This window comes from Botrytis porri, assembly GCF_014898465.1.
Source record: "Botrytis porri strain MUCL 3234 chromosome Unknown BPOR_001, whole genome shotgun sequence".
Classification (NCBI taxonomy): domain Eukaryota; kingdom Fungi; phylum Ascomycota; class Leotiomycetes; order Helotiales; family Sclerotiniaceae; genus Botrytis; species Botrytis porri.
The window spans coordinates 2,797,256-2,809,598 of NW_024066075.1; the positions used below are offsets into that span (position 1 = coordinate 2,797,256).

A 12,343-nucleotide genomic window follows, 5' to 3' on the forward strand; every position below is an offset into this window, starting at 1 on the left:
TGGAAATGGCGTTTCATCACAAGATTGTAACCTCAGCTTGACCTCACCTCAACCAGAATCTCCGTGTAAACGAGCTTCATCCTCCTATGCCAGCGATTTATCTTGAGTCATCTCCTATACTCTATTTTCACTCACTACTAATCATCATTCACGATGGAAATGGCGGAGACCTTCACAACGATGATGGCAGCAATTGCATGCCAAGTTCTTCTTTCTCCCGTTCCCGAACCATCCACCATAAATGTTATCTCCATCTATTTCTCATCGAATTGTGTTCTTTTCTTATACCTTACTTTTACAAGCACTGGACTCTTTCAAGTCATCATTCATCTAGTTACTTTGAACACAGCCTTCCTCCTTACTACGATTATTCTTACTACAATTCGTCGACTATACTTCTCTCCATTATCTCACATTCCCGGACCAGCACGTTTCGCTCTCACGAAATTATTTATTGCTAATGAATATCGACTCGGTCAAACATCTCTTACTATTGAGGCTCTTCATAAACAGTACAAAAGTGATATTGTTAGAATAGGTCCCAACGAGGTTTCCATCATCAATGCAGATGCGGTAGCCAAGGTATTTTCGGGGAAATACCCGAGAGGTACATTTTATGAAATTGGAGCTATCAATGGAGAGGTCAATGTAAATACAACCAGAGATTATGGGAAACACACTCCCGTAAGTGGTTTTAATACCCTTAAATTTCACACATCATGTGAACAAGCGATACTTCATGCTGACAAACTTTGACAGTGGAGAAGAATCTGGTAAGACTTTGATCTTGTATAGAGTTTGGTTCTGACTTTGTGCAGGGAGAAAGGCTTCGTAAGCAGTGCCATCAAGGAGTATAACACGAGGGTGGAAATCCATGTGGAAAAAATGATACAAATATTGTTCGAAGCAGACGGGAAAGAGGTGAATGTTTCCAAGGCAATGGACGACCTTACTTTCGATATGTATATCAACCCCTGATACTGTCAAATTATACCTCACAGAGTCTAAGTATTCCAAGCATGGCAGATTTGAGTTTCTCGAAACATGCTGGCCTACAAGATGGTACAGGCGACAACTCATATATGTCATATGTTCATAAGTATATGTCGTTCGGTGTCGTGGGTATCCACAACCTATGATTATTACCTCTAACTGACATAACAACAGATTATCGCATCCCTACGGAATATAGCACAGCTCCTTGTCTACATGCCCGAAACGACCGATATTCGAACGTTTCGCGAGAAAGGCGAAGCGATGCTTATGGAACGACAAGAACATGGTTCAAACTACCGAGACATCTTTTCCTACTTACTATCCGCAGATCCAGATGGCGGTGAGAAGTTTACTCAAAAAGAGTTGAATTCTAACGCCAATTTAATCATTATCGCTGGATCAGACACTACATCTTCAACTTTAACACAGGCGTTGAGAGCGCTTGCCAAGGAGCCAGGAATACTTTCTAAACTTCAAAGAGAAATTGATGAACTATGCTCAGTCATGAGCAAAGACAAAGAAATAACTATCGATTCTATCAGGAATCTAGAATATCTTAACGCGGTTGTTGACGAAGTTCTACGATTATATAATCCCATTCCATCTGGCCCCCATGCAACGACTTATCCACAAGGCATCGAGGTTGGAGGCATACATATCCCAGGAAATGTACAAGTTGAGATGTCGCATTTAGTGCTTATGACAGATGAGCGATATTTTCCACAAGGGAAAAGTTTTATTCCCGAACGATGGACAAATGAAAGACCTGAGTTGATGAGAGATAGGAGGGCGTATATACCATTTGGTTATGGTGTTCATTCGGTAAGTTCAGGTCTTTATGATACGGCGAATCCTCAGCTTGAGCATTTCATTTATACACTTCCCTCATACAAATTCTTAGCGGTGGGCATGAAACAAAACTTACAAATGTAAAGTGTGTAGGCAAAACCCTGGCGCTCCACGAACTGCGCCTGGTCATTGCGCGTATAGTCCGCACATTTGATATCCAATTTGGTCACTCGCATGATGATGTACTATTTGAAAGCGAATGGAAGGATTATATGGCTGTTGAGATTGGAGATTTATGGGTACGATTCCTGCCGCGAAGGCTTGAAGATATTGCAGCGTGAAATCTGGATACCAGTATTGGTTTTCGTCTATCCATCTTGGTCCAGAAAATGGACCAGTTCAATCGAAGTTGACATAAACCTCTTGGTAATTCACTACCGACGGTGTTTCTTCTACCTGCAAATATCATATCACCACAAGAAATTCAATATTCTATAAGTGAATATCCCAACCCCCCGCTCCATTTACGCTCACCTTTATAATCCCCGAACTATCTCCTTACAACATCCAATGAAGCAGACACCTCCGTGGTGCAATGGTAATAAAACTGACCATGGCCACAAGAAAACTTTCACGTAACATTCGAAACGTTTTCTCAAAGGTGTCGGGCGAGGGAGACCTGAAGTCCAGTTCAAGCGAATCCTTAAGATGCTTGGCGAGTGATGGATCGGAAGACGCGCATTCGCATTCAGTATACAGTCAATCCTGTATATACCTGATGGGTACGGTAATGAGTGAGTCTGTGTATCTTTTGTAGTTGGGGATGGGGAGTTGGATTTTTTTTTGTGGGGTTCGGATGAGAGGGTGGTGGGAAAGAGGGGTTTGGTGAATGATTGGTTGGAAATGGTGATATTAGATGATATTTTTTGGCAAATTATCTGAAAATATGCGATGCTTAACTACTCGCTATAAATCAGCCTCCTTTCTGCTAGCGCCTTGCTCGAGATTTTGTAGGATTAGTACGACGCACAAAGTACCAATAACCCTTGCGACAGATAACAACTAGTCTCAGTATTTTCTTTCGCGATGGAGTTACTAAGTTACATCTATCCAAAATTCCATTGCGAATGAATTAACCCTATTGATTTTCATCTTCTCAGCTACCATAGATATATGTACTCTAGTAATTCAATTCTACCAACTCCCCGCTACTCCTACTACCTTACATGAGAACATTCATCACACCTAACAACTTTAGCAATCCAAGAGTGGTTTTGCACAATAATCTTCAGCGACTACATACTCGCTAAATACCGATGTTCTTCTGCACACTTCACTCCTCCTGTTACTTTCCAGAGAAGATTCACATGAAAGTTGCCACATAAATACTATTTAGCTACTAATAGGTTATTCATCAAAGCTGGAAGATGCAATAGACATTTTTTCATTCGTAGGCATCAAATCATTCATCGCGTATTATCAAGGGGTATTGAAGTACCGATGCAGGATAATGGAGTAGGTATATAAGATTCCATATCCAACTGCAGCTAGCTAGTTTTCATGTGTTCACCTCTGCGAAACAATATGAGTGGATGAGCTACTATTCCAAGACTTCTCGTCATGCATATGTATATATATATACACACACATAAATCAAGTATACATCTCCATTACTCTACTCGCTGTTTTCTCATTAAATATCTACATTGGTGGTACCGATAACTGAAGAGGCACTAGCCGAGCATCACGCATGAATGTTCTGAAGTAATAACTAAAAGTCCTGAAATCAAATACCAATCGCATACGCCTCGATGCAGAAACAGAGGGTCGCGGTTATCCTCAAAGGGTACGCTTTCGGGAAATCAGAATATCGTCCTAGACTTATCCCGTCGGTATATTCTGTTACTACATATATCCATAAAGGTGAGTACTGTGGGGAGGATAACGGTATATATATATATCGTATACTACCTATTATGATATAACTTCAGAGATAGAGATGTAGCAAGTAGAAAGTAAGTATTAGAGTGCAGAGAAAGAGGATTACTGGATAATTGGCGAAGAGAAGATATGAAAACATTTTGTATCCCAACGTTATCGTAAGCGTGGCAGCGTAAATCGCGATCAGGAGGGAAAGAAATGAAGAGTAAGAAGAAATATATCTCCATCCGAATTGCAGAGAAAAAGAAATGTATATCATTTACTCCCCCTCCCCCCAAAATGTCACATCTTCACATCTTCACATCTTCACATCCTCAAGAGGATAAAAACCACTCGGTCGGTTACTTCCATCACTCATCCTCACATCTGTATTCATACAATTAATCCATCCTCGCCTCATCCATCTGTACATCTATCTATATTTCCAAGATCAAAATTATCAACATCATCAAGATCATCAGGAAGAATAACAACATCAACCCCAACACCAAAAAGCCATCCGCTCATTCCATTCCATCCCATCCCCCGCATGGGGTGTTCACCTCATTCAAAACCTCGTATCCTTATCCATCCCAACCTCTCATCACAAACTCTATTTCCCTACCTACCCAACCACCAACCACCCAAACCTAGCCATCATCTCAAATCCTCCATCAAAATCAAAATCAAAGAATTTCTAAAGTTTCCTCACGCGCACTGCAGAAATCAAGGCAGTGCGCAGTGGATGCCAGTGTTAACCTTAATCTTAGTGCGGCTGTGTTGTTTACCTATCCATATGTATGTATCCATGGATCCATGGATGTCTTATTAGATGAAATGAAACAATGTGGCGTGGTTTGCTTGTTTGTGGCTGGGTTAGGATGGGTTAGAAAAGTTATGGGGCGGTGGGTTATGTAAGCGAGGTGCTGTGAGGTGTCAGGTGTGAGGTGGTGATGGGTAATAGGGGTGAGAGAAGAAAAGAAATGGGAAAAGTTAAAGTTTGAGTGGAGATTTGGGTTCGTGGATTAAATAAAGGTGTGGCTGTGAAAGTCGAGGGTGAAGAATGTTTAACTCTTTTTGAAACTCGAGAGATTTTGGCGATTTTGTTATTCGTGAATGGAATTCATACAAGCTTAAGTATCACTGGAAAATGCAATTCTCATGTGGATATCTATGTGGATGAAGATATAGTATTGATAATAATCCACCAGTTCATCAACCGTCTCCCTATCACCAGTCGACATTGACTCAATTCCTCGCAGATCATTCAAACTAATCTCTCCTCAAAAATCCATCGTCCTTGAGAATATCGTCACACAGCCACCCATCACTCCTCCTAACTCCCTCGCTCAAACAAATGCTATTCATACAAGATATATCCCAAAATCCCATGTATTAAAACGCCGCATCGTCGTGTATAAATGCTATTTCCCCAAAATCCGTGCCATGCCGTCCCGTACGAGTATTCTCGTATACGTTATGTATGAAAAATTACCGACACCAGAGGAAAACCGTTTCGGACGTCGTGAAATGTTGTATGCACCAGACTCATCTCAGAGACATTGTTCTTCCAGCAAAACAATGTCGTGAAATATCTTCTCCCGCCATGCATGTGTGAATGAATTTCTGGAAATAGAGATCTTTTTATCGCGAACCAGAACTTGAACTGCTACTGCTGCTATCCATGGAAGTGGTGGCATCGTGACCGGTTCTCAATGTGGCGTGTGTGTTTGACCCCATAGAATTGGCACTTCTTCGGCGTGCGGATTTGTCGGCAGCTTCCATTTGTTTTTTGGTGTGCTCGTGCATAGATCTAGCGTAGTCAAAGAGAGAAAAGGCTTCTGGAGAGCTTTCGTGTTCTTCGTGGGACATGTAGCCGTTGGAAGGATATGAGGCTGTTGAGGAAGACATTTTGGTGGAAATATCGATTTTTGAAGATGGAAGATTTGAATTTGAAGTTCTAGTTGCTTGGAGGTGTTGTAAGGCTTGTGTTTGTTGTTGTTGTTGAGCGTTTGGTTGGTTGTTTTGATTGATTGTGTGTAGATTTGAAGCTGGATGATTGTATGATAGAGAATGAAGTGTCATGAGGTCTCAAGCAAATATATACATTCTGCTTCCCCTCAAATTTAGATTACAGATAGACTACCTGACCTCCTACTACCTGACTAGTAGATTACGGGACTAGTGAACTAGTGAACTGTTAGACCCTGAAATTTGAAAAACAGGAGGACGGAGCTAAAAGTTCATAGTGTAGGATTTTGGGGTGTCGATGAAGAGATCCTTGAATTCAATATGCATCATACTTGCTTATCATCCAATCCAATCCAAGTATCTAGTTAGGTATGGTAGTGAGCCCGAGGTCAAGGCTCCCAGACGGTTAAGAAAAAAATGGTCAACTTCCAAATGAGGCAAGACCCTGCAGATCGTGACATGAGACAAGCGTCATGCGTGGACGGGAAGCGTTGGCCAGTTCTCAACCTATGAGGTTATTGAAACGAGGTTGATAAAGAATACACAATTGTTACCAAAGTGGCTAGCACGTACTTTAGAAAACTACCTCATGTACGAACTCACTAGCCAGATAATCTAATCGAAAGATCTACTAGACTGCAATTACTCGAGTAGTACAAACTAATGAGGAATTCTACCTATACTGGATAGACTTTCACCGAGTCGTGAGGAACTGGGTAGTTCCCAACTCCCCATTTTCCAAAATCCCATTCACGAGAACCTAAAATTGATGTTCCCAATATTGTTGCTAACATGGAATCCATGACAATGCAGCAAGCTTTCGAAAAACTTTAACCATTTAAGCAATAATACAGATCACAAAACAAATAACTCAAATTTCACAATCGAAACAATATCGATATCAACTTCCTCGGGAGAATTCCACCAATTACAATCACATCCACGTTCTTTGATCGTAATTGGTTGTGTCACTCATCCCAAGGGAGAGGAATAGGAGAATAGGGCATGTGCAAAAGAGATCATCAAATTATTCTACCCCAGACTTGTGAGATGTTGATCAGAGATGTAGATGTCATAGTGAAAATCCCTACCAAGCTGATTGCTCCGATGATCTGTCCATACATAACCTTACATACAAGCAAAGCAGCCAAATCCGAAAGCCAGACCATCGAGATGAGAGAGTCCAGAATCAAGACGCATACTTCAAAGCATGCCTATCTAGGCTAGAAGGAATTAGAGTACGCAAAGACGCATCGTTATTGAGAAATTATGGAGAGAAATTAGACTCAAAGACATCTACAGACTCCAGAGGAGATACTTAGAGTGAGTCTGCAAATACCTAGACTCCCAGGTAGACAGATAGATGTCATTGTCTCGGTCCCATTCCATTCTCTAGGTGAAACCGATGTCATGCTCACAGTTCAATTCAAGGGTCACACTCTGACTCCTATTCCTCCCAAGTACCGGAAAGTGGGAAAAAACCACAACACCGGATGGATTCATCATTCTCGTCAACTTCACCAATCAAATCGTGACATTCTTATGATTAATGGAGAGTCATGGATAATTGCGTCGAATTGAGTTGTAATATTGGTTGCTGATGTCATCAAATTCCATGCAGGTTATGTTGGTTTGTGCGGCCGCCCCCGCCGATCATTATATCATTTTCATCATCATCGTCATCATCATCATCAATATCCATCAATCAAGCACTGTCTGCAACTTGCAACTGGCCGACTGACCTCGAGTCTGTTCGGCGTTCAACCACTAGGCCTCTATTTCGGTACACTTTTGTCATTTCGCCAAGAAGGGGACGACTAGGTTATTCATAATCATCAAGTTATTCATTTGATTCGGGGGAAAAGACAGAGGAACAGTATAGGCGGGTCAAGGACATTGGTAACCAAATGATTCACGACCTGCATATCACCCGTTTGATTCATCATTCATTTCGACTCGGCGAGGTTCATTGGACCGAATATCGGTACGATGGTTTAGAAGATTCGGCTTTGAATAGTGAAAGGGGAATGTTATCCTCCGCTCAATGAATTATCTCAAAGACTCTGAGAACCTCGATTCCCCATTTGATTTCCCCATACTTCTATTGTATCGAAATCCTATGGGATGCATATTATTCGAGGGCCGAGACAATTATGATGGTACTGTAAGGTTACTTTTTGTCCCTCGCTTGCGGCAATGTTCCTTGGAGGTGTGTCTCCGTAATTGCTTTTGGAAAGGCTACTGGGTCATCCATATTCTCCCCACTATTGTATACTGAAGGCTGAAGCTGTTGCTATGGTATCACTGCACTGCATCCCTTCCAAATCTTCGATGTCTTTCTTGACAAGCGGGCCATGCTTGCCATAGCACAAACGTCCCTTTCCCTACGAGGCTACATGTGTGGCACCGTTGAATGATTGATCCACGCCCTCTCCCGGTCTTTTTGATGTTTCCTTTTCAGTAGCCTCTTGCGTCCACTCACGATCATCGGTTGAGATTCCAAATTCATTCGAGAACGTTCATTCAGTTGAAACAATCTACCGGCGCTGGCTCATAACATTCGAACAAAACACTCCTGCATTACACCTCTCGAAAATGACGAGGTAGGGCGACGGAACAGATCCCTTGTTCGATTCCGCTGGGCTTCTGTGGCAAACTATGTCATTGGGGCTTAAATTTCTTGATAGATTTAGCTTTGAGCCGATTCTCCCTGTCTTGCATCCCATTCAAATTATCAATGAGGAATGTTTAGTAGGTATACATGGTGTTTCATGGGTCACATTAGGGTTATCAGATTAAAGTAACCTGACCATTAAACTGCCCACTGCAAATGCAACTCGTGTTGCCACTTTTCAATTACCTCACAGCTCTCATTACCTACAGCAATGCAGGCTGCAGCTCATCATCGCCATTTCATCATCATTACTTCACAAACCTGTGAGCCCATGACATCAAAAGTCACCACATGTCAGACGAAAAAAACAGAACAATGATGGCATGCTTACATGCATCGCCTCTAAACATCTTTCATAGGGGTTGATATGATACAATTCAATGATCTACCTCTAGGATGAATAGGCGCCACATATTCACAGACCAGACTGTGCGTCGAGAGTCGAGACTTAATGTCTTCCGTTCATTAATTTCTCTGCATGTACGTCTTATGGGTAACGGAGTACATAGTCCTAGCCGATATACCTTGTGCAGCAAGAAATCCTTGTGACGTAAGTTGAGAATCTTGGAAATTTCAATCTCGATGTTTTATCATGTGACCCACTTTGCGACGACCAAGTCCACTCACGTTGGATCATTGTTATTTGCATTGTAATATGCTAGGGAAGTATCCGTTGATATGATGCAAATATCATTCCACAAAGAGTTGATATTGCCGTTTAAAGTAATTGGAATATACAATTGCAGCTGCAGCTGCATCTGATGCGAGAAGCTTGGTTGTTCCGTCATTGTGTACTGTTATTATCGCGATGATCATCATCTAGGGATGGGTCACCTACATTGGCATTGACGAGTGTTACTTGCCCCCCTTGATCGTGATGAGAACATCCATCACATTGCTCAGGGCGACTATGATGATTTTGAGCACGTCAAGGCCAGGGTCGTACCTTGTCCCCGAAAAGTTCTCATTGAACTTTGATGCTTTCAATGCTTTTGTATCCAAAGAGGTTCTTGAGTGTCTATTGATTTTATCAGACTTCATGAGCCACCACAGCCACCGATCATACACATTCATTCTGCCTTGCAATTCAACTTACCCTCCATTTTAGGCATCAACTTCAAAGTCTGCGATGTAGAGAATTGGCGGGAGTTGGAGGATTTCCATCTAATCCCACCATCTCTGTTGTGCCTCCATCTTATATTCACTTCATACATCTCAATGCTCGCATCTGGTTATTCCTTGCCATTCTACAAATTCTTACAGTTCTCGTCTAGTGTCATCACAAATGATCGACTCATAGCAGTGTGATATCCTCCAACATCTCTCCACGCTCGAGTCGTTGAGTATCTATCCCCAAATCTTCATACAATACTTTGCGATGAAATTGGCTAATCATCATCCTACTTCTTCATCTGCAGAAACGGCGCAAATGCGAAACTCCATTGTTTGAAGCACACGCACGCACACACATCACTCGACCTATGGCACCGAATTCACCAGCCTACCTACCCACCTATGTTTCTTTATACATCTATCTCCACCATGAGGAATGGACCAATAAATTAAAGCGTCAATATACCAATCCACATCTGCGGGCTTTTTTATACCTATCTAAATATACATACACTGGAGGAGTTGTTTGAAGATATCAGGAGGCATATCAAGGATCCCCTAAATGAAAAAAAACGGACGGGCTTACATCAGAATGCTGTATCTCAGCAAAATCTTATGTAGGTTCGGTATCAGCATGATGGAAACCACTTCCACTCTGTCTTCCGAAGAAAATTTACAAATTACCCCTATTTCTTTCTCTCCTCTCATTCTCTTTCGCGAAAACAATTGAATATGATATATCAGTATATTGAGCATCCATCCATCAAACTTTATTCCTGTTTAATTATTTTACTCACCTCTTCTCTAAAGTATGCGTCTCCGGCATTTCCACATCTATCTTTTTACTTTCTCCCCCCTTTTCCCTTCTTCCTCTTGAATTCTTATCTTCAATCCGTAGAGATCCCACCGCTACCCCTTGAGCGAGAATGCTAGAATATTTATCGAGATGAGAAATCAAGGTTATGTATTATGCAGATAGAATATAATTACACTTAATTGACTCTTCTTTATCTCCCTCTCCTTGTATATTCTCCTTTCTCTACTAGCAAAACCTTTGAATGTCTAGATTTCTTTGTTTTATATAAGCTCCGTACTATAGACTAAGTAAGAATACTATCCATACCACCGCATCTATAACTTCACTATGAGCCTGTAATATATGTAATAAATTTCCAAATCATTTCTTGTGATGTGTTTATTCGTTGAGTTTGGGATTGTATATCTTTTAGCTCCCGTCTTATAACCAATGTCCTGTGTATATTATCAATCTTTCTTTCTACTCTATCTACTTTATTATCTTGAACTCAACCCGAGAGAATGAATACAGTAGAGAAGAGATGGTATATCTAGCTATTCTCTAATACAAATTTTTATATTTATCCCTCATCACCCATCATTCATCATGAACACACACTCTCCCCCCCAAACCCCTCTCAAGAAAACACTACCACATATCATCCCATCTACCTCACAAACTCATCCACTAATCCTATCCCCCCTCTCATCAACATCCCCTAAACAAAAGAAATCTAATACTCCATACCTAGTTCAAGATGGATTATTCCATCCCATTCCATTCCATCCTATCCCGTCTACCTCACAAATCCATCATCGATACCTAGGTAATCAAGCGTGAATATTCTGTTCGAGAATGGAAAGATTTGTATGAGTATGAGAGTGTGTCTCATTATACATTCGTCCTCGCCTTTTTCTTGACTTTTTTCCTTTGTCATCTCCTCTCGAATCGGAGATCTTCTTATTATCCCTCGTGATAAGTGTTAGAAAATTTTAGAAAATCGCTTCAGAGAGTCCTCACATATCTTCTATCTTCCCTTCCCCTCTCCTCCCTCGGTATGAATCTCAAGTCTAATCCAGTCTAATTTAATCACATCTAATCTGATCTAATCCTGTCTCACCTAATTCAACTTACATCTTGGATTATAAGAATCAAAAAACTACGTAAGAATTCTAGAACCTACTTATCGTACACTGTGATGTTTTGTAATATAATCCCTACAAAATTTATATTTTCTTACATAAACTAAAATATAAGATTACTATTTCAATCAATTATATATCGAATTGAAATTCTCAAGATTCATAATTTGAATATATTGGAATATATTAAAATCTATACTTTATTTTTAAACATTTTTATCAAAGATTTATATAAGCTTTTAGTTGAAAAAGTTCAGAATTTCTAACTTGTAATGTTTTTCCCCTACAAAATAAACGATTTTTCTGAAAATTTTAAGAACTTCAACTTTAACTCTTCATAAAACTATATCAAAAAGAATTAAAAATAAACTATCTTTTTTATTAATATTTTCATTAATTTCAAATCTTTTTATAATATAAATTTGAGTTTTGTTCTATAATATAATAAATTAAGTAGGGTAGAAAAAGGAAAATAAATAAAGGTTTAGTTGGAAAAGCGTTACATATACGGTGAGTAGATTCGATAACTTTCATTATAAAAATACCTAAGTAGAATAAGATAAATGAAAGAAAGAAAGAAAGAAAGAAAGAAAGAAATCAGTGAAAGAAATAGTAACTCCGTATACTCATCTAACATCTAATATCTAATATCTAATATCTACCCGGGTACCAAACTACTAAGCGATAATTATTTTCTCCCCTTTCTCCTCATCTCGTTTCATTCCCCGTTTCCTTTAAATCTTGTTACATCCCCATTCTCCCATTCTCCAAAAAATTTACTCGCTCAACTCACCTTTCCTATTCCATTCCTATTCCTATTCCTTTTCTTATCTTTCCCCCCTTTCCTTCATAGTACCCCCTCCCCTCCACAGATTTCCCCCTCTCCCCTCTCCCCTCTCCTATTCCCTCCATCGCCAAATCCCCAAGCTCGATCAATTCAAG

The 12,343-nt window shown here is 40.3% G+C and overlaps 2 protein-coding genes across 2 annotated transcripts; one reads left to right on the forward strand and one right to left on the reverse strand.

The window, feature by feature from the left end:
• Positions 1–153: 153 nt before the first annotated feature.
• On the forward strand, positions 154–2,126 carry EAF01_000764 (uncharacterized protein; the record flags this gene model as incomplete). The annotated part of the gene is made up of 6 exons (XM_038909014.1): positions 154–684; positions 760–773; positions 819–962; positions 1,019–1,118; positions 1,168–1,818; positions 1,932–2,126. The coding sequence occupies 6 exons, from the start codon at positions 154–156 to the stop codon at positions 2,124–2,126; spliced, it is 1,635 nt and encodes a 544-aa protein (XP_038775920.1).
• A 3,223-nt stretch (positions 2,127–5,349) lies between these two features.
• Positions 5,350–5,616, reverse strand: EAF01_000765 (uncharacterized protein; the record flags this gene model as incomplete). The annotated part of the gene is made up of 1 exon (XM_038909015.1): positions 5,350–5,616. One exon carries the CDS (start codon positions 5,614–5,616, stop codon positions 5,350–5,352), a length of 267 nt encoding a protein of 88 aa, XP_038775921.1.
• Positions 5,617–12,343: the final 6,727 nt, after the last annotated feature.